Source organism: Falco punctatus (assembly GCF_963210335.1).
Source record: "Falco punctatus genome assembly, chromosome: 3".
Taxonomy (NCBI): domain Eukaryota; kingdom Metazoa; phylum Chordata; class Aves; order Falconiformes; family Falconidae; genus Falco; species Falco punctatus.
In genome coordinates, this window is record NC_137582.1 from 12,003,913 (window position 1) to 12,027,427 (window position 23,515).

At 42.0% G+C, this 23,515-nt stretch overlaps 1 protein-coding gene across 1 annotated transcript in view; it reads left to right on the forward strand.

Moving 5' to 3' along the window:
* The window catches only part of ANKH (ANKH inorganic pyrophosphate transport regulator), a 113,097-nt gene that overhangs the window by 50,860 nt on the left and 38,722 nt on the right, over nucleotides 1–23,515 (forward strand). Inside the window, exons 2-5 of the mRNA XM_080377778.1 lie at nucleotides 10,756–10,972; nucleotides 19,350–19,468; nucleotides 20,592–20,675; nucleotides 23,200–23,370. Coding sequence (XP_080233904.1) covers nucleotides 10,756–10,972; nucleotides 19,350–19,468; nucleotides 20,592–20,675; nucleotides 23,200–23,370 — 591 coding nt within the window. The remainder of the gene's footprint in view (nucleotides 1–10,755; nucleotides 10,973–19,349; nucleotides 19,469–20,591; nucleotides 20,676–23,199; nucleotides 23,371–23,515) is intronic.

Genomic DNA, 23,515 nt, shown 5'->3' on the forward strand with positions numbered 1-23,515 from the left:
CTGTAATAACGGGAAGTGCTTCAAGGTGTGTTTTGTAATAAGTTCACCAGCCCTAGAGAAAGGAAATCACTGTTACTATCCACAGTCTGTTTCTAGTTTGACCGAATAACTTCAATTTCATCCTAATGAAGCTGGTACAAGGAATAAGAATCGAAGGGAAAGAAAAACAGATACAAATGGAAGGGTTTCTTACTGATGTTATGGACTTTGTTTATGACGGGTGTTTCCAGGAGCGGAAACACCAAGCTTGTATCTAGGCTGATGATGTGGGTGCCCTCTATTCGTCACTTCTGAGCAGTTAAGACATGAGGTAATCTGGCAGCTCTGTACTTGCAGTCGCAGGCACTCACACCCAACAAACTCTGCTTTGTGTCGCCCAAACTGTGCTTTGCCTAGCCAGCAGCCTGCTGGAGGGAACAGCTGCTTGATGACGGACCTTAACGGGCTCCCTCTCCTGATAGAACAGCTGATGAAAATCACAGACCTCAAATACGTTCTGCTCTGCTGAAGTTGGGCAAAGCCCTAGAATGTAAGTAACAAGTCCATGCTGGGCCACATGGGGAGTTAAAGGCTTTAAGAGCAAGCTAATGGACAGCAGATAATTGCATAGTGCACTAAGTACACATAAAGGTGGGGCTGTACTATACATTCAGGGACAGCTGGGCAAGCTCCCACTTCTCTCAAGTCAGGCAGAGAAACCTTATTTGAGGGTTATGTGTATTTTTTGGTAATCATAGTAGCTTTGACATGTACTTTATAGATGATTATTTTTTTTTCCCCCACATAGTGCAGTACTGAGGAGGATGAAAGACCAAGCTGCAATTATTTGCCTTTGGTCTTCATAAGCCCAGCCATACGACAAGTCAAGAATTTTATGCGTTTGCTCAGCAGGCTCCTTACCTCTCCTCTCTGCAATGAGAGAGAACATTTAGCCAAGCTGAGTGAACAAAACCTGCAGACACTTGCTTCAGTTTGTTTAGGCTTTCATCATGTGCAAGTAATGTTCATTAAATGGCAGAGACTTGGTCGCTTTACATATTTTACCTGGCAGACACGTGCAGTGACACTTCCAGGGAGCTCTTAATGGTTAGGGGAGCTCCACTGACAACAGAGGGGTCGCAGTTTGCAAGATATACTGGGTTTGGTCTGCTGCTGGCTGCTGGTGAATTTGAACTGCATTGGGGGATGGAGGGAGCAAGGGACAGACAACAAAAGGCAGCCCCCTGCCCCCAATTCTGCCTTTTTCAACTTTTAAGTAACTAACTTGCACTTTAGTCACATCTGAAAGTGATTTAAGGAAAAAATCTTATTTTTGCATAGTGTCTTCCCTTATAGCCCCATTATCTGAAACCATTTTGGTCCCACCTGCACATTGGCACTGAGGCTGAACTTCACCATCTTCTGCAGTCAAAGCAGCCTGGACATCTACCACGGAGCTACGTGTCTCAGGGATTTATTTTCCAAAGAGATCAGCTGCTGATTTAACAGAAAGTTTCCCTCACAGGACATCCATCTTGTGAGGCTTTCGCTTCTTCATGACGCCAAACCCCAAGATAGCTGTTTGCATGGCCATGCTCCGGTGAAGTAACCCACCTCTGCCAGCTGACTACTCGTTCTGGCTGTGGCAGAATTAGTAACTCCGAAAGCAGCAGCAGGGTAATCTCTAGGGGAGCCTTGAAGTGATAGGATAGTATGTGCGATGATACTAAAATATTTTGCTGCAGTATTGACCATCTGGAATTTGATTGTTGGCTCTCGATTTGCTATGTATAATTATGACATCCCTTAAATTCCATGTGGAAAGGGAATTGACAGGAAATGCCAATTATTTGTCTTCCAAGTAGGAGGACATGGGATCTTTAACAAAGAGTGGAAAGGGGACAGAAATAAGAGACCTGAAGTGGTAAAATTAAATTTTACAGATCTAGCTTCCAGGGTCTGTTCTACAAGAGCCAAGATAGGAGAATAAACCACATCACCATTCCTGAGAGAAAGAAGTTGTAGTAGGGTACTGCAGCTTCAGTCTATGGAAGGAGCAATGCTCTCCCTTTTGCTTCAAGCAAATGATACAGGTGGCATTTCCTTGTCTTCTTGTACCTTAAGGACTTGAACTTACGTGGTCTCTGTTGTGTGGTCCTTGACCTTCACTGCTCTGAGCTCAGCGCCCAGGAGCATGCCCAGCACAGCTGAAATAAGGACAGGATTTCTGTGCAGTTAAGGTAGTTTAACAAGTTGTACTGAACCTGTACAATTTGTGTATTTTGCAGATCCTTGGCCAAGTTTTGGACTGCTTTAAAAGCACTTCTGATAGCCTCTGCCAAATTTCAGAAGTTTTCACCAAATGCTGTATGCATTGAGATTTTTTTAACATTAAAAGTTTAAGGCAAAGGGCTAAAAAAAATATCTAGAAAGCCAGGGACAAACCTCATTAATTTTCCCTATTTTTGCAGCTGGCAAAAGCCTTTTTGCAGATACATTAAAGTATTTGCTTGGATTATTTTTATTTATTTATTTATTTCAATTTGGGTCTTTGCCTAGGCTGGTTTTTTTTTTTTAAGGGGAAAAAATGGACTTACACTAGATACAGGGTCTTGTCATTAGGAGTGTCAGGTGACCTTATGTGAAAAAACGAGAAGGCAGAAGCCTGGTTTCATATGCAACGCATGAACTTAGAAATACAAAAGAAAGAAATGCAACAGTTAAATTACTGAAAATGGCAAATACTGTTCTACTGTAAGTTGTATCTATGAAAAAGCCAATAACAGCAGAATGAGAAGGGTAAAAATTGGAATGCACGTGGAGCTAAATAATTTCTTGCCATGGGGTGAAAATATACGTGAGTTATTGTCAAGGACAAGATCTTTGGTAAAAGTGAGAAGTGGTACAGAGCAGGTCTTTGGAGCAGCAAGGGGAAGTGGTACACAATGATGAAGCAAAAGATCCTTCAGGAAAGGCAGGAGAAATGTGGGAAATGGAGATTCAGGCCAATACTAGCAGCATGGCCTTCACTGGCAGGAGGGCGTGTTTTAATATTCAAGGGAGATGGCCATGGATCTTCAGATGCCAGTTCTGGTTACGTGTTAAGGTTCAGGGTGAGGGTGGCCTCTTCAGGGCGGTTGCCCAGGCAAGGTGTGGGGTCTCCTCCACAACATCTCCAACACGTTCAGCCCAGGGCAGTGCTCTGAGCTGACCCCCAAGTGCCCCTTCCGACCCAAACCCGTCTGCGCTTCGGAGCCTAGTGAGAAGATAAGGAAGATCAGACGATCATGTGAAAGTGGCAATCTGCATTTCAGGAGGAGAGAACCACAAAGAGTATTTCAGCAGAGACGGAGCTAATGCTAATAAAAAAGCAGTATGTCAGAGTTATGAGAGACTGACAGGTATGGTGGGACCTATGCAGATTAAATTTTCTGTGTGCATACAAACAAGTCTTATAACAGTCCTTGCAGAGATTTAATTTATAAACATAAGAAAATGTGATTTTCATGAAATACACAACTGATAGTAAATTAGCTTACTTTTTACTTCGGGGGTATAATGTGAGGAAGACGACAGAGACTTTGAGAAATTAAAAACAAAAGAAGGAATACTGCTGCAGATACTGTATCATTTGTGATTAAGGCAAATATTCTTTGTGTGTAGATAACATATGATATGCATTTGTATCCTCCCCAGTGTTTTCTAGCACTTAAAAGTAATCAAAATGGAATTTGGTGAAGAAATTATAGCTATTCCACAGGGCATTTTGAAGAGTCAGGGAGCCAACCTTCTAGTTTTATGTGTCTCAATTTATGTCTCAGTTTTATTTGTCTGTACTCATAGACTTACAAACAGAAATAGCTTTTGAGAAAAAATTAGTCTCTGGCCTCCATATGAAGAAGATCTGAAGACAAATATCCTCCGTCAGGAGTTTGTCGTACTTCTGTAACGTAATGACAAATGCTTCTCACCTTTGCGGATGAGCCCCAGGGAAGCCAGAATGAAAAGCTCACATACTGCTTTGCTTTGAGGGCAAACCATTCCCTTGCAGGTTTCACCTTAAATACTTTCTGGATGTATTAGCATCAGCCAGAGGATACCAGGAAAGTCATAATGCAGGAGAGTATCTCTGACACGTTAATTTTGCTTCTGTCCTGTGCCCCTACAAACACTGCTCGCCTAAAAAAGACCAGGAAAAGTTAATGGTTATGGTCTCACCTCAGTGGACAGATTTCTTTGAAGCCATCAGTGGAAATAGCAGTGGTTTAGGTCTCCTTTACAGAGGTGTCAGCCATCCCTGTTCAATAGACACAACCTGGGGAACGTGTCCTGAAGGGCTTCCCATGATCATGGCTCGTAGGTCTCTTGACTTCAGGATCAGCATTCTCCCCATCCCATGGGGAGGCAGCCATCTGCAGCAACTGATTCACCCCTCCAAGACTGCTCCCTGTCGTAAACATGCTGACACTTCATCAAATGTAGTTTTAAATGAGACGTGTTTTGGCTTCACAGAGTCTGGTTTCTTTCCTGTGGTCCTGCAGCATTATCTTCTGCAGTCTTCATGTGGGTTTTGTATGAGTCTGCGCCTTGTGCTGGTTGTTGTTCACAAAATCTACCCGCAGACAGTAGGTGCCATAGGGTAGTGTGCCATACCTACTCTTCCACCTCCCCGACACGTCCTCCTCTACCTTATTTTTGCAGAGGGAAAGATTTCCCATTTTCACTGACTTCACTGTTGCCACTGCTACCCTAGTTATTCCTACGCCTCCTGGCTGTGCCCGTTAAAAAGCGCTGTTCCCTGATATATCCCAGGTCAAGTGAAAGCTGTGAGTCCTCTAAAATTACGTTATTTTTGAGTTAGGAGTCTTTATTTAAATTTCCCCCGGGACACACTTTCACACAGCGTTGAGATCCTGATCATGGGCACAGCGCAATAGGCATTTCACGTAAGAGTAGGAATCTTGCAAAATCCTTGCTTTTCATTGCTGCTCAGGAAGGTGAATGGGGAAGAAATGGCTACTGATGGCATTCTAGTTTTCATGGCTTGTTTTTTGTTTCACAGGGTCTTCTAGGCCATATTCTCGTTACTTAAGCAAACAGAGTAAATTTGATTGAAATTGTGGGATGCTAATTTTTTCTTAAGGTAAAACCACGACACCTGCCCTGCATTTGCAGTTTCTTTTGAATTACAAAGTAGCGAGAGACAGAACTTCAGCTGTCATTTTCAGGGCAGTCCTAGTGCTCTTCCAAGGGATAGAGCTCCCAGAGTGCTCTCCAGAGACAGGCCATGTACCAGGGGGTGTCTAGGTGTCCCTCTCTCAGGACAGGCATCTTCTTCTTTCAGACCAGGGTTTGGAGCTGTGGTCTCTTGCTGGGGACTGGGGTTATTTCAGTGGGTTGAACCAGTGTGAGCATTTGCACCACGGTGGGCAGGGGGACTGGCGGTTCACTTACAGGCACCTTTAGCAAGGGGGCAAGGGGGAAATAACATACTGCAGTAGTGGGCTAATAGGAACTGACTTCAGACGGCATTTCAGTCATCTGACACATGATCTACAACAGATGCTGACCCAAAATCAGAGATGCTGAATTAGGGTAAAAGTGTTGCAAAACAAAACAAACCACAAACAACAAAAATGACCCAAAACAATGAACAGTCCTTGGTCATCGTGTTCAGGCTACAAGGTCAGACTCCTAACCCTTCAGGGCTGCCTTTTCATACATCATGTTTGGTGTTCAAGCCAGAATAAATGTACACGAGCTATTTTCATCTCATTTTCTCCCACTTCTATGTCTATGTCCATGGGAATCTTGCCCAGACCTGTGTCAGAGCAGTAGCTGTTCCCCTCAAATTGCCCACCACTGGCTTCTGCCGTTACGAGAAACGCAGCCAGAAGCAGAGACGTGATAACATTCAGGTAGCACTGACACAGTGGTCTGATTATGCCGTGCTTACTGAGCATCGGATCTGTCAGGTGTCCTTCTGGCAGTGCAGCTTCTGCTGCGGGGATGGGGGGAGGCAGAATAGCCAGAGCCAGCTGGTGCATTTGATACTGAAGATTTCAATGTGACAGGATTTAGTAAATGAAAACTCAGCCAACAATCATCAGGAGAGAGATTATTTGACACAGAAGAAAGACTGTCCCCTCTGTCAGCTTGCTCTTTAACTGAATCCTTTGGCTCTTTTCCATTTCCTTAGGGGAGGGCAGGTAGGAAGAAAGACGTAGGGCGAGGGGGGACACATTACAAACGATCACTGAACCGAACATGCACATGGCCAAGTTACTGCCAAATTGAGCAGGTTTTTGATGTCATCCTTAGGTAGGTAACCAACTAGAACAGACTTTAAAACTTCTCAGGTAGAATCCCAGCTTCAAACAAACATGCCAGCTTCCACTAGGTCACAGTCTTGATTTTTCCAGCATAAGCAAAACAGAGGACTGACAAGAATTTCATTTATTGGATTTTACTTGCTCTTATTTGAAACACATGGCACTGGACAAGTATTGACTTCATAGTCAATAGTTAACTCCAAATTAAGTAGAAAACGCACCCTTCTAGTTAGATAAAGACTATTGAAATTTTGAGCAGTACGTAAGAAATAAAATGTTTTTTTAAACGCAGAAGAAAATGTGTACAATAGAAGTGTCTTTCTCAGTAGATTTTTAAAAATGTTTTTATATGTCTAATCCAATACAAAATACAGCATCAGTCATCCAGTAGTCTCTGGGAGGGGATGGTCATGTAAGAAATGGTCAATCTGTACAGAACCAGCTTAAGAGACGGACTTTGAATTTCTGGCAACAGAGGTGTGTAGCTGTAGATTGGAATCAAACCTTTTCTGCCAACGTTAGTGAATAGTGCTGAAAGCTCATGCAAAGTAGGGCAAGCTAGACCTTTGACATTTTTCTAACAACTGCTGCTTTTGAAATTGCAGCCTTTGCACGCAAAAGTTGGTTGGATTCATCCATTATGCACGTCCTAGAAGTTTGATAGAGGTCTCGTATGTTCCTTCTAAGAGAATAAAGCCAGCTGCAGTACCCAATTGTAAAGATGTGGTTACAGGCTTGAAATGTCGTAAAGTTTATTGTTTGGTGTTCCTCTGAATTGAAGCTTTTGGATGGGAATTTAAATGTGCTAGTCTTCTCTGATTTTAGTCAACATTAGAGAGACAGCATACAATTATTCATAAAAGAAGGCTCAAGGGGCTGTTACCAGGTCCTCTAGGTAAGATTTAATCTTTCTAGTGTTAACATAATGTGTTATAGAAGACATTGCATAGAAGGTTCTGTAGATCTTGGAGCCTGCCTTTTTGAGAAGTGTTTTAGGAATATGACTTACTTCAACTAACCTGTTCATGTACCTACCAGATCATGCTCAGCCTGGAAGTACTCTGTGCTTTTTTCTGTTATTTCTAAAAGAAAGGTCAGCAATGTCAGTGGCTTTGTTTTAAACATGTTTGATGAATAGGAAGTTGCTGTGACATTTTCACGTACTACAGTATTAGGTTAGTTGTTCATTAAAAACTCAGCAGAAGGTGCCATCACCAATAGTCTTTATTCCAGCATCTGGATTTCTAGCTCTCCCTTGAGGTTTGGTGTGAATAAGCCAGCTGAAAGAAGGCTGACATCAGAAATATGTATGATCAGGCTAACTTCTTGTATTAAATATTGTCATTATTATTACTACCTAGTTCTGTGACGTTTTGTTGACAAGCTACACAAATCTTTGTAGAGATATGCTGTGTTTTGAGTGAAACAAACATAGAATACAGATGCTACTAATGAAGATTTGTTACTGATTTTTGTTCACACAAAAAGTGTACAAAATAGAGTCAGATAAAAAAAATTGAGACCTTGCCCTGGTTTGTTTTTTTTTTTTTTCCCTTTATGAGAAATGTAATTGGAAATCTAGCAGGAAATTAGACTGGAAGATTACCGACTGTATGGTTGGCATGCCTGTGGCTTTCATATTGCACCCCAAAGCAGCTTTATCAAGTATCTTGGTTTTCTTGGGGATTTAAGGATACCAAATACGACATCATCAGCTTTAGTAGCAAAAATATTCTAAGGTACATGGAATAGAAGAGGTAAACATGGTCTCATACAGTGTTTGGAAGTTGAGGATAAAGAACCTTTTGCATTGTCATCTTAAAGTGAAAAAGGAAAAAGGAAGCTACAGAAGTTAAACCCTCTGTACACGGTCCTATTGACTGTTCATTTCCAAAGGATCTTTCCAAAGAAGCATTTAGGACAATTGCTTTTTCAGGACTAGCCTCTATATTACTTCATCTTGTTAGCCAACCGTTCCACAGGAGTATAAATTAATGGCAGCGTATCTCTTTAAAAAAGTCCCTTTTGGATTTTGCCGGTTTACCTTACCTGGTACAAAGTGTGTCTCTGGGGAAGACTACTCACAAGTATCTACTTGTCTGTTACTTGTTCATACAAAAGGGATCAAAAATCAGCCTGTAAAACCAGACAGGGAGAGAAAGAGGAGTAATCGAGTCTTTCCATCTGTCCTACTTAGGTGGAAAACTTAGTTACCCTGGGGCCAAATTCACATGGAGCTATTTTCACTGGCTTGAGGACTGTGCTCAGCAAGGATTTGTTTCTCTGCAGAGAGATCATAGTGCTGTGCCTCTTGACAGAGTGTGATTCTTAAAGATGCTGTTTATCTGGGGGACCTTGTCAGAAGCAGATCACCGTCCTGCACACACTCTGGTATTCAGTAGTTGTCCAACCCAGGAAGGAAGCACTTGCGCTTGTGAAACTTGTGGTGGAAATAAATCAGCTTTTTACATGTGACAAGGAGCTTTTAAACCAGACTACCTGAAATTGGTTAGCTGTTTCTCTTTAAATTGAATCTGCCATAAATATTTCACTGTTGACAAAATAAAAGAGGGGGGAAGAGCCATGATCAAGGAACCCTTTATATGGCATAATCTAAGGCTATTTGCCTACTACTGGCAACAGCAAAAGGGAGATTCAGCATCTTTAGGAAGTTTAAATGAAAAGATTATAACTCTGTATACACCTTGATATCTATTACAACATTCATCGCATGCGTCATCACAAAAGACAGCTAAACTTGATTATTCAATTCAGAGGCCAGTCTTCTCCATGAATTGTTTGAGTACAGTTTTGTGCACCCACTAGTGGTTTTGGCATTTGCAGATTAAATATAATTTGAACTCTTATCGATGAAATAGACGGAATTATCCGTACCCCAGAAAAGATTGCATAAGGCAGCTGCAGATCCTCCATACCTAACACATGGTATTTTCAGCAAGGGACAAACTGGAGCAAGACAGTTGAAAACGTTTGGAACCTAAAGTGTTCAGGTCAGAGCACATTGCCAGAGAGAGATTGGGCAGATATGAAGGATGGAGAAGTTGGTATTTTCTACAGCTTTTTCCTGTGTTGACAGTGCAGCTTTAGTTTCAAAAACAAAGCACGTCTGACAGAAAGAGTGGAAAAGAACAGTAGGAAAAATGCTCATTTCTGCTATGGGAATGCGGTCTCTTTTGAAGTCTGGGGAGTTGCTTGCTTATACGGTCTTTGGAAGGGGGAAAAATAAAGTCAAAAGACTGCAAAAAACAGACTATGCTTGCATTTGAAATGGAAGGACTTCACCACAGTTACTTGATGATACTCTGCCTGGTTTCTTCATTCAGGAAAAGTGGTATTAGAGCTGCTGTGTAAGTGGATAGACTCTGGTTTGGAAGGTGGGTTGGCGAGATGTTCCTAGCTGGCCCTCTTGCCATGGTCCTGTCACCACACATCAGCTGTAACCCATAGGAACTAAATACTTGTGAAAACAAGTCGTGTTTCATCCTTCATGCTTTTTGAATCAAATCTTGGTTTAGCAGTTTTCTGGGTGTACCAGATGATTGATGCTGTCACACTGCAGATGAATTTTATCCTTCTGTCTTTTTTATTCAGTATTTTAGAAGCATTTTGGTGCAAGCTGGAATCTGAAGCTTTGTTACACATTTTTGCTCTGGTTCACCTTAGTTATAAAAATAATCTGTCTAATTCTCAATGATTCATGATTTCCTAAATATGGACCTAGAATGAATTAATAGGTTAGTTGAACCTGAGTATGTCTTGAAATACACGTGCTGTATTTCCTTTTAAATATGCCGTAGGGAGGTATAAATGAATATAGCATCAGAACCTTGTGAAATACATGAAAGAACAGTTACATTTAGTCACTTGCATATTTGGCCTAGTTTCATAATAAATGTCATAGGACAATATAAGCTATTCACAACATTTACATAGGATGTAGTGAAGCTCATTACGCTGAAAAAAAAGTTTGATCTCCTGAACTTTCAGCATGTGATAATGTCAAGAGTTTTTACCCATAAAGATGGCCTCAAAGGGCTATGTCTTGTTCAATTCAGGCCTGAGGACTCAAAGCGGCATTTAAATGGTCTCGTGTCGTCCATGATTGTTAGCAGGTCATAAAATTACTCTAAAAAGGGAAGACACTGAGTTTGGGTGTAGCAGGAGTTCCATTATATACTTTAGAAATAGGTATTTACCTTATCTTCAAGTCTGCTTTACTTGAATTTACTGTCCATATGAAACTGTGAAGTTGCCTTGTCACAAGTCACAAGTTACTACTGCTGAATCCAAAGAAATAAATCCAGCTAGGGGTGAAAACACTGAGAGCTGAACTTGCTTGTTCCTTCAGAAACCAGCTGCAGAAGATTGGGTTCGGTACGCTTCCACATGTCCTACATTGTTTGTTGTTTCTGTGTTTCCACAGGCCTTGAATAGGGGCATCGCTGCTGTCAAGGAAGATGCTGTGGAAATGCTGGCCAGCTATGGGCTGGCGTACTCCCTGATGAAGTTCTTCACGGGTCCAATGAGTGACTTCAAAAATGTAGGTCTGGTGTTTGTGAACAGCAAGAGAGACAGGACCAAAGCAGTTTTGTGCATGGTTGTGGCTGGCGCAGTAGCTGCTGTATTTCATACCTTAATAGGTAAGGTCACTTCACATCTAATTAGTATGTCTTAATTTTCTTCCCTTGCCTGTTCTTCAAACTGATTAATCTGTAGGCTTAAGATTTCATTTGTAAGTGCAACAGGAGGTGCAAAAGAGATTAAGTCTCTTGGGCTGGTTTTGTGCCCATCCACGCAATTTTTATTACTTTTCAAACAGGTTGTTGAGTGGCAGGTTCCACACCCAGGGCTCTCCTCCCTGGCAGCAAAACGTGCTGCTCATCTCTTTCAGTCAGGTGTGTGAGCAAAACTTTGCCAAGGTTGACAGGTTGCATGAAGCTGATAGATCAGTCTTACTGTTAGGTCGTGATGATCAGCTAGCAGTATCTGCCCGGATGGGTTTAGCAGGACTTCAAGGTGTGCTTGCTAGGGCTGTTCGTCAGAACATGGTGGCATTGTTGGTGTACTCCCTCTGCACCTATCGCTTTGCTACTTACCTCATGGTAAAAAGCTCTAAGCAAGTAGGTGCCAGCATTCTCATTAGAACATTGAGTATTACTCTCTGCTAGTGCTAGTCATCATCCACTTCTGTTGAACAATTAATCTATAAGAGAAGAAGTAGTTACTAAGAGGACTTTATGCCAGACTGAGACCAGCTCCTTGAGTGTACTCTGAAACAAATAAAATACATAAGCAGATACGAACTGCACATAAGTAACGCAGTCACAGGATTTGCCAGTTTCTGAGACATGAAGAAATGGGATATCAGCCCAAGCATCAGCCACAGCAATAAAAAGCCATGTGACCCAGAAGACTAACTTCATCCTCTCCAAGAACTGCACCAGATTCTCCACTCCTTCTGGCTCATTCTACAGAGTCAAAACCTGTGGACCCCAGCAAGGAGGGACGCTGGAGGAAGAAGCAGCGAGTGCATTGCTTTCAACAGGTAAAATCCTGAAAGCTAGGAGCTCTATAAGGGATGGGAGGAGGGAGGTAATGCAATAGCCTAAGGAGGCTTGACAGGCAATAGGGCTGAATAAGACGACGAGCAGTAGGATGTCATTCCATCACAGAAGGATGGGAAATGAGAGTGTGATGGCAGTATCCAGAATTGCGAAATTACAGCGTGGCCCAGAAGCGAGGCATCATTCATTATCAGTTGTTAGTATCTTAAGAGCAGCATGTGCTGCTGCTCAGCATATAGAATAGAACAGAACAGAACAGAATAGAATAGAATAGAAATGAATAGAAATGAATAGAATAGAATAGAATAGAATAGAATAGACTATTTCAGTTCCTGCCCGAATGGGTACAAGAGCCAGATGGTAAATACGAATGGCCCCCGCTTTTATCCTTTAACAGCCTGCCAGCTGTATGTACCAGCTTCATGTGCCTCCCAAGCACTCCAGTGTGTTTGACCATCATGTCTCATCCCACCGCTGATATGGCAGCCCTGTGCTGTTTACTTTTACCCCATGTTATGGTCATAATAAATGCTTTCTGTAGTGGCTCACTAGCCGTGGCAGCTCTGTGCCAGGGATAAGCTGTTGCTAATTTTAGAAGCTGAATCCATGCGTTCAAGTTAATTTAATTCAGTGGTATGGATTGGTCACTTCCTCAATATGTTTACAGATGAGGCTGCTTTATTGAGTCGGTATTGTAAACTTTGGGCTGTTTGTATGTTTGGCTCTCCGTGTCTTTGCTTGGAATATTTCTTCAGCGCCCAGAGCTGCTCGTCTAGTTGCTCACTTGTTTTCCTGCCAATGCTGGTCAAAGTTTTTGGCTTTGCCAGCTGGATAAATAAATATTTGCTAGTCATCCAATATTTTATTTTAAGCTACAATAGATTTTAAGAAAAAGTTGAAGTATAACCATCGAATTTCCAGGTGAAATACATAGCTAAATTTTCCATGTGGGACTTCTTGTAGGGAAGTGTCTGGGACAACCATTGCAAAGCATGCCAGATAAGGTTCTTGCCTTTGCCTGGAAGTAAATCCCTGATGAGTTCAGAACCTCTGAAATGCCCTCTCTGCAGATAATGGGGCAGGGAGGAGGGTGGAAGAAGAAAGAAGGCTGTACTCACCATACTTTACAGTCCCGAATTAAAGGGCTTCACACAATCTTTCAGCTGCTTATGATGGCAGACTGCAAAATATTTTTTAGTATTTTAACTTGTCTGTGCCTGAAAATATGCAAAGGCCACAGCAGAGACTGGCAGAGTGCCTGAGATGACGGAGTTAGTCAGATTCTAGCACCAATTGCCTGGGTAATGTTGCCAAGTTTTATGTTCCAAGTTTCCTTTGAACCTGTTTCAAATCCTAATTATTCTTCTCTGACCCACAGGTGCACAACCTGCCTAGCAGGAGGAAGAGGAGTCCAGTGACAGACAGGCAGTGTCCTAGGACCTGCAGCTACTCCCCAGCAGCTGTAAGCCTGTGACAGGCTATCTACAGGAGACAAATACAGGTTACTGATGCTCAGCAGATGAAAAAGAGAAAGAAACAGCACTCAGAGGACCGAGTTTCTTCCACGTGCTGCATGTATGGGGCTAAGGAAGATGACATGACTGTCAAAGCCCAGGAAGGAACAGGGAACAAAAAGCCCGGTGAAATAAGGAGTACACAGTGACCACAATGAATCGCCACATTTCTAACTGTGATAGAGACTATTTGCAGTCTGCAGACACAGCTCCTCACAAACAGCAGCCTCTGCTTGTTTAAAACATCAAAACAGACCGTTTCACCCACCTGACTCACACTTCATTGCTTCAGCACCAGCTCCCCGCTACTGCTTCCCCACCAGAGCTAATGCAGTCATCCGCGGAAGTGACTGGCTGAGCCAAACCACTCTAACTCACAGTTGCAAGCTCTGGGTCCCCAAGTCATCACCCCCACGCACATTCCCATGAATGTCCGCAAAGTCCTCACCAACAGTTCTTACCACACTCCTGTACAGGTAGCAGTAAGAACCAAGAAATAAGTTGACCTTGACTATAGAGATTTGAAACCATATTCACGTCCCACTGATAATGCTGCTGCAAACGTCGGTCAGTACAGTATTCCTGGATTTTCTGTTTCAGTTGCAATCTGGAAATACAAGATAGTATGTTGCCTTCCTTCCCTTATGCTATTTTGGGGGCAGCTACTGCCACCAGTTAGGGTTTCCTGATGGTGGTTTCCTATGTAGCCAGGGTATAAAGCATCATGTTATTTCACAGATTGGCTTTTGGTGGGAATATTGGGCTGTAAGAGAAGGGATTGAAGATGCTAAGCCTCTCTGTGCATATTTTTGACATCTTACTAAATTGCCAGCTTGACAGAGAAAAATAATTTATATAACATTATGCTAACATAATGCATTTCATGGTGTTGCTGATAAGCCCTCCATACTAAGTGGGTCCTTTTAACACCAGTGTCATGAAAGACGTGCACATTTTCTTTGGCAATAGAACAGAATTATTCAGCCTTTCACTAGTTTACTGAGAAAGAGTATACCGAGAAAGTTTATTTCCTTTTGCATATTAATATTCCTTTCCACAGCTCTCTGAGGTTCTGGAAATGACAAAGCAGAAGTTACTTTGGGGAAACATCCTCTTTGTTTAAGGAGAGTTCCTTAACTGGTGCCCACTACATCTGATTAAAAACTACATGAGTGATCATTTGCCATCACCAGGGAAAAAATGTTGGAACTTCAGTAGCCAGGCAACTGGCTACTCCAACTACATCCAGTAGCAGACTGGATGGTCAAGACATGCGAGTGATTTGTTTTGTGCCAGTTTATTACTGACAGGCTAGTGGGCATGGGCCACTCCCTGCACATATTGCACAGGGCAAAAATTTAGCAGTTGCTAGTAATTCCACTGATTCTTTCGAACTTCCCACATGCATAGTCACTGCATTGCATAGAAGACCTGCATACAGAGTGAAACAGGTGTAATCCCACCACTTCCAGCATGGAATTTTCATTACTGGAATTTTCTAGAGACTAGGAGTTACAGAGTGGTTTGTGACAATCTGAGGGTTTTTTTCCAGTCAGTCTTGTTATGATGTGCCCGCTGTACTGGCTTGTACTCAACATTTTGCCCTGGAAAAAGATGATAGCACATGAATACAAATCAGAATATAATCCAGGCTTGCTTTTTTTTCTTTCTTTCTAAAAGATGATAAAATATTATTCATTAAAAATGCATCCTGCTTCAGCATCTTCAGATGGCCATTGCTAAAGCAGTAACATGCAAACCCAGCTGTCCCAATCTTTCTCCCACAGCAGGAGCAGTTTATTATCAGCAAGGTATTCAAGGCAAAGGAAGAAGGAAGAAAGCCTACGACTGAAGCATTTTTGGAATTTAGGATAGCAATGATCAATTTTTAGTTAAAACAGGCTAATTTTGAGATTTATGAGATGATGGCCTACCTAAAGGTATTTCAGAGACCAACAGTCATTGATGTATTTGGGAGAATAAGCTAATGCGATTTTGGAACTAGAGCTGAGCACAGAAAAAGATGATTGCAGTAATCAGTCTGCATTGAGATGCCCCTAAGCTGTTGGGGTTTTTTGAATTCATGTATTACTATGAGCAAAAAAGTCACAAAGCCTAAAACACTGATCATCTGGGCTTTCACAAGGGGGACACAGGCTTTTGCTTCTGCTTTAAGTCAGGCTAATTGAAGACATAAAGAAATCTATGTACCCTGTGCCCATCTCTAAATGAAGATTTGCCGTTGAGATTATTTTATTTATTTTTTCAAATTGGCATTTTCCCATCTGCCCAAATCACTTAGCTGAGCAAACTCGTGACCAGCACCAGTTTTGGCCATGTGAGCCATCATTCTGAAGAGCACCAGAATAGATTTTTACTTCTCAAGTCTCCAAGTTCATTTTTAAAACTAGCAGTGAAGTATGAAACTGGAATGCATCTAAAAAGAACAAAATTTAACCCAAAAACTTTTTTGGATTTTTTTTTTCCTGCAGTAAAGCTAATATTTACATATGTAGTTCTGTGTTTAGAAGTAAATGGTATCGCTTCCTGTGAGGGTTTCTTTATGTTTTCTTTATGATATGAGTATAATAACATGCTGGGTAGAAGACAGCTCCAAAATGGCTATGGTACAGCTATTTGCTTGAGACTCTGGCATCATTAAGAGTGTGTTCAGTTGTTTTAAGAACATCTGAAGTTTATGTGCTGGTAGTTGGCTTGTTAGGGAAATCAGTGTAAGGAAGGGGAGATCCAATTAGGTATGCAGTTTTGAGTGTCATTTCTTAAGCTCTTGGGCCTTAAAACTCAAGTGCAAAAGCCAACAGCAAGAATTCCTGCTTAAATTCTGTAGCAAAACTAATCCGTAGACATCAAAATAAATGAGGTATTAGAGGAGACAAACAGGCAGCTTGTCTTGGAGTTGGACTTCTCTGTTTTGGTTGAAATGATGCAAGGAATGGGAAGAGCCATCTGCTTTACATTCATGCAATACTCTTCAGCTCTGTTGTCTGTGTTATTAATTTTCTACCATGCTTCATAATAAGTTTGTAAGGTTGGCCAAGGTTAAGCTCTAATTGCATCAGCAATTGCTTTATTCACAGCTCAGGGACACATGTCTGTGTATTTGTCAGTAAATCTCAGCTTGCTGAGTCCTACTTTCTGAGGATGGAAACATTCATGGACATCAGCAGAAGCGATTGTGTGCCTTCACTGACATGTGGAATGGTTGACTATTTTAAAACTAGCTTTTAGGCTTAGCCATTGCAATTTTAAAATCACCACCACATTTAAAAAGTGCAGTTAGACTTTTTTGGCTTTGGATGGGAGAGAGAAAAAAAATCTTAAAGCATACAGACCACAGTGCTGATATCACTAGAAATCTTACAACTGTGGTACTGTGGGCTGTGGTGGTATAAGCCCCTTGGGAGTGCCCTGCTAATGAACTACAGCCCTGTGGTGAACTGTCTGTTCCTAGAAGTGAGTCATCAGCCTCTGACCCCTCTGATTCTGTGAATTTTTCTGTGCTAGTAAACTTAAAAAAACCAAACAAACGAACAAAAAACCCCCACCATCTCAGTGGCTTTTAGAGCCAAAAAAGTTGCTTATTACTCACTTTTTAAACACTTTCAAAGTCTTATTTAAAGCAGGTGAAGTGCATGGAGAGCATGGAGGGTGACTGCTGCGGCGTGCTGTCTTCCCAGCACCGCGCTGCTGGTGGAGGGCCCTCCACAGAAGCAGGTTCCTCAGCACCTGGACTCTGATGCTATTAGTCCCCATGTGGGGGATAAGGCTGGTGTGTTTCCTGCAGCATTTTTAAAGTTTTTGTATAGAAGAAGTGTAAAGCAACTTCAATGGAACCTAACAGGCAACTCAGTGCATCTGACCCTCACAGGTGGTTTGCCTCGTGTGCCTTCCAAACAACTTCTCCTTATTCAAATAATGTTGATTCAGGAACATCTATGTACTGCCCTGCCATAAAGACAGTTTTCCATGAGGACTTAACACCAAAAAAAAAAAAATCCATGCATAACAGAGTTTTCAAAATACTAGTGAAAACGGTGTATGGGTATTCCTACAAAATCAAAAAGAGGCTGTGCTTGATGTGTGACTGGATTGCAGGAAGCACAGGAACACTGAAAGAGCTAAACTGGCCTGCCTGAACTGAGGAAAGGTTGGAGTCCTGGTTTAGATTTCTTGCCTAACTCCCTTCAAAAGGAAACAAGGCTGGGGAGTGCCTCAAGAGGATGGCTAAGCAACCTGGGGATTGCTGGGTGAACTAGGAGACTGCGACAGTAACAGTTATAGCTCAGATGAAAGATATGTAGCTGGGGACCAGCATAGGCAAAGGGGGAGTTTTTAACATTTTAGCATCTTTGGGGCAGTCCTGGTTGTCCGGAATGAGGCTCTTGCCTGTTCCCACTGCTAGTTTTACAACCTTGTTTACACTGTGGTGTTCAGACTGAAAAAGTCTTTTCAGTCCTGTTAACCATTTAGCTGCTGTATCCCTAAGCCATCACGAAACCCTGATAACTCATATGATTCTGTAATTGTTTCCAAACACTGTTCTGAAGTTATGAGAGAGAGTTTTAGGCTAAAAAGATAGAATTGGATGACTCGTGTTGCATTTGTCAATCTGATTATGTGACCTGCATGCATGAAAAGGATAACTTTCCTAAAATACCGTATATGAAGATCTGTACAATGATAATAGAGTTGTTATAAAGGGGAAATCATATAGATGTTCACATTTGCAGTAATTATTTTAGAAAAGACGTGAGTGGAAGAGAACTGAGGTACGATTCCCCAGGCACAAGTAATTCTGCCATTACTCGTGTTGGGAGGTTGACTTTACAACTTAGTAGTTCTTTTAACAGCTATTACAAGTGTATAGAGGAAACTAAGTAATAGTATGCAGGTCTAGAACATAGTTTATGAAAGGTTAAAAACTATTTGGATTATTTAAGTGTGCATATTATGTAAATCCCCATAATTCAGAGACCCCAGTCGTAGCTAGCTCTTCCTTATTCCTGCTCATTCAGAGGACTCTGGGGTTATTAAAACAGCTGGATAACATGGGTACTAACAGAGACATAAGCCATTCTTTAGAGAACTGTGTGGTGAGTCCCTGTATTTATGCGGTCTTCGACCCAGTACCTTGAGAAGAGAGGCTTGGCAAGAAGTGTGTTGCCCAACAGTGAAAATTCCTATCTTGGCTTGAAACAGGACAGTGAAATAACAGGCTGTCCATCGGAAATGGCAACCCCCTGATTTCCAGTGGTGCCCTTTTCCAACTTGTGGCTCCTGAGATGCCAGCTTTAGATGAATAAGGAAGGAAACTAAGGCTGGTGGAGGCTGCCCAGAGACTGTGCAGTGAAGGGTGCAGCGCCCTGACAGGTCCCAGCAGAGGTGATCATTAGGCGAAGTAAGGGAGAAGCATAATGAATGTGATTTGTTGCATGCTTTTGCAATTCATAGTATCCTTTTACAGCTTTGGAAATGTTTACAGGTAATGTCATGAGAATGTGATGATAATAAATAGTTTCAGCATTTATAAGGTACTACATCCCATGAAACACACAATGCCTGGTGTAAAACAGCTTTTCTAACAAAGAGCCTTGAGTTAATGAAAGAGCAGTAGATTTTCTGGAGTACCCATGTGTTCATTTAGCAAACAGATTTGGCACTTACTCTACCCATCTCCCAACCCAGCCATTTGTTACCACTCCTCTGCCAAAGGTTACTTGCAAAAGAACCATGAGAGCACTCCTTAGTCATGAGCAGCAGCTGGTGAGGCTCTAATATACTGAGGCCCCTGCAGCTGTTTGCTAAGTAGATGCATGTCTGAGCTCCTAGGCATCACAGGCTTTCAGGTACTTCTGAGTGTGTCACCCAGAGTCCATATGTAACCTTTACTATTCACTTCTATTCTTGTGTCTCTACAGCATATAGTGATTTGGGGTATTACATTATTAATAAGCTGCATCATGTGGATGAATCAGTGGGAAGTAAAACTCGGAGGGCCTTCCTTTATCTTGCTGCCTTCCCTTTTATGGATGCCATGGTGAGTGCCTCATTCAGAACTGATTTTTAATATTTATGTTATTTTTTTTCTTTGATGGCTTTAGTTCACAAAGTCTGTTACCTGGTGGGAAACTCAAGGTGTGCAGAAGGAAAGTATGTCCTTTGCAAGCAGTAGCTCTGGATATACCTGGACGCATCATCTCCTGCTACCTGGAAAAAGCATCTGGGTGGACTTTGAACATCCAGAGATCATGACAAATGTAAAAGAACCTCAGTTGCCTTGTTAACAGTTGCTGTATGTGCATGCTGGAAAGCACCGGTCATCTTGTGATGAGCTGCACTGGTTGTCTGTATGTGTCCTCTCATTCCAGTTTGTAGTGAGAGAGTTGGATTTGCCGTGCATTCCCAGATCACTTGCAGACCTCACAAGGAATAAGCTCAATGTTTTCCCAAAGCAAATTTGTTCAAAAGATATTTCTTACCAGGAATTTTTACAAGCACAGCTAAGTCCAGTATATCTCAAATGCTTGGGCAAGAGAGCCACAAATGGGGTGGGCTGCTGCTTCCCAGTTCACCAGACTTACTGCCTGTGGCCTGCACAACATAAAAATATGGAAGCTGTCTTTAATGCCTCTACTTCTGTGTAAAACTGGTAAAGGATAACCTTCTCATGGCATGCCTCCACCACTTTTTCTACCACTTTTGCTTGAAACAGTAGCTGACAATAAAAAGAAGTTGGATCATTAAGTTTTATTTTCCAGACAGGACTGACTATAACTCAGTGGGCCAATGAATATTATGCTTCAAATGTGCTTCCAGCTGGTGAATGAGAATAAACATTTTTTCTCTCGGATTATTTAGTGTGATAATCCATCCCGTGTAGCATCTGTTTTATGAAGAAAGGGCAGTTTCATATTAGATCTGCTCAGAAATGTTTATACAGTCTATAAAATTCCCATTCTCCCTGTCAGCCCTGGCAATGAAGAACTGAATGCAGCAGTGCATTCTCTGCATTACTGGCTTAATATTTGCCCAGGTTCACACCAGGGATTGCTGGTACAAAGGAGCTTTGCAAGTTGCTTGTGTACAGTGTAAGCACAAAACAGCATTCTGGACCACAAATATCACAATCACTTCCCAAACTCTTCTCTCCCTTTTTTCAGGCATGGACCCATGCTGGAATTCTGCTGAAACACAAGTACAGTTTCCTAGTGGGATGTGCCTCCATCTCAGATGTCATAGCTCAGGTAATGACTCCCCTTAGCAGTCAGTTTCCATTGTGCTATGGGCTAGATGCTTTACTAAGCAGGAACTCCTGCACAGAGGCTGTCTTCTCTCTCTATCACGAACACACTGGTGGAAGTGATTCTGTGTGCTGTTCACTGGCTGTTTACTGACTGTTGTGGTTTAGGCTGGACTCAGCCGACTGAATCAAGTCAGTCCCAAACCAATGTCAGGAGAAGAGAATCAGGATTGTTTGAGCTAGGGCCATGTCTTCCAGCACCTCCACAACCTTGTTTCAGAATGGCTGAGAAAGAAGTTATATATACATGTGTACAGCTGGGAAAATGAAAGGTCAGGCAAAGGGACCAAATGCTGCTACCAGTTCTGAGGCTGACAGAGAGACCTTTCTCCCTCCTGCGCATTCTCCCCCATGCTTCGCACAGTTGCACTGAAATCCTGCGTGGGGCTTGTAGGTGGAGAAGTGAAGGCCTGATTCTCCAGTTCACCTGTCAGTTTTGCACATGCTGTCTAATCCAGTGAAATCCAGTAGTGTAAGCCATCTTCTGAGGGCCAGTATGACACTGTTCTTCTTACTGGTTCAAAGGGTGAAGGCTGAGAACTGCAGCAGAAGGGATCTATCTGTGTGGTAGCCCCTGGGTGATACAGAAAAGACCAAATGTTGTTTGAACTTTCATTTACAAGAGGGGTGTTAACTATCCTATTGCTTTGTACTAGACACACTTAAAAACCAACATTAATACACATTGCTGGTGGCCAGTGTTGTGGCATTTATATTGAGAACCAATATACAGCCCTCTTTTTAAAGCATATATAAAAATATTACGAAATGGAGAGTCCAGCACTTGTAAAACAGTTGTGTAATGTCCCATTACCAGCTGAATGGTGTAATGACTGGGTAAGAAAGACAGTAATAACAGTACATCATCAAAGGAAATATGAAGTCAGCAGCACTTAGTTCAATTTTCCATAGCATTTCCCTCCCACTAAATATGAGTAAACCATAAAGCAGGTTGAACCATTCAGTCAGCTGCTGTTCTGTGTTTGGCAGGCCTGCCCCTCTACAGTACTGCACTAAATCCCTGAAGATAACACCAATTACTGTAAATGACCTTAACCCTCAGGATCTGCTCTCGTTCTGATGTGACCTACAAAGTTTGCTAGCCCTAGCTGCATGTCAGGTCATATACAGCTAAATACAGAAACAAATTCTTATTTTGGCCATGATACACATGCCCTTTCCACAATGGTTGGTGAGTGGGGTGCCAGGATTGTGAAGAGTAGGACACCTGTCATCTTCTCTCAACAAAATATTGCACAGAGCAAGAGCAAATCTGGAAGACAAAAAGTTGTGACTTTCCATACCCCAGAACTCTCTACACCTACATCTGCTCACTACACAAGCAATAGGTGCGCTGGTAGTAGCTAATTCTCCATCGGTAGCTTCATATACAAACTCCTTGTGACTGCCTTTGCTTCTGTTTACTGAAGATTCTTTTGTTGCCAAAGAGGGTTCAAAAGAGCAGTTTTGCAAACCCTTATAAGCAGTGTGGCTTGCCTAATAAACATTTGCACACTGTGATTTTTCTTAAGTGTTTCTCGAGCTCTAGCAATGAAGAGGAGAACGTGCCCCTGAACAATGTGTTTTGTGGTTTTTGTAACTCACTTGAAGGCCAGCATGTCCTAGCTGGGTTGTCTTCAATTTTGCTGTTCACAGCACCAGCTCACAGTTGGCTTTTGAGTTGTGCTCCCCATCCAGAGATGTTTGGAATGTAACAGGCATGCCATCAGCTCTGTAGTTAATGAAGAGAATAATAGCATATTAATCATGTGCTTTGCATTTTCTGGATTGAACATTTAATCTTACTAGACTGAATTACAAGTTGTTCGTTAGCCCGAAAGTTTCCATTTCATTTACATCAATGTGGCACTCAGCTGAAGAGACAATGACGAAATACTGAAATTTCACTCAGAAAAGTAGAAAATGAGGATGACATAACACTTCCTGCTTCTAAATGCTGAAGTGAATACTTGAAAACATCTGGCTTTTTAATTGCCACTGGCCTACCCCCACCACCCCCACCACCCCCCGAAAAAAAAAAAAAAAAAAAAAAAAAAAGTAGGACTTTAGAAGCTGACCGTAGAAGCATGTCTGCAGCCTCAGCGTATATCAGAATAGGCACGTTCTCCTGGGAGGGGTGACACTCAGCCACATGCTTGCTGTGAAACCTTGCCAGATTGTCATGCTAACCTTCTCCTATATATGGCTCCTAGTCTGACACCTGCCCATATCTTCAAGTACTGTTTAATAGAGCTTCTGTATGATGTTAACTCTTGTTTTTCTCTTTTGTGTGACCAATTGCAGGGGGGGTTCTGCCTAAAGTTTCAAATGCCACAAACTCAAAGTCAGATAGATAATGTAGTCACACATGGTCGGTTGTTCAGACAGACTAGCTTGGAGTCAGACAGGAGATACATTGGTCCTAAGAAACACACAAACTACTGATCATTTATTTGTTTGTCCTACAGGTTGTTTTTGTAGCCATTTTGCTTCACAGTCACTTGGAGTGCAGGGAACCTCTCTTGATCCCAATCTTGTCCTTATACATGGGAGCACTTGTCCGATGTACCACGTTATGCCTCGGATACTACAGGAACATACATGATGTAATTCCTGACAGAAGTGGGCCTGAAATGGGGGTATGTCTTAATACTTCGTGCTTTTTCAAATTCAATAATCTTGAAGTTGCTTTTTGTGTTATAAAACTGTATTAAATTACTGTGCATGAAGGGCCTCCTCTCTATTCTGCAGGAAAAAACCATTTTCACTTAAAGAGGCATGGTA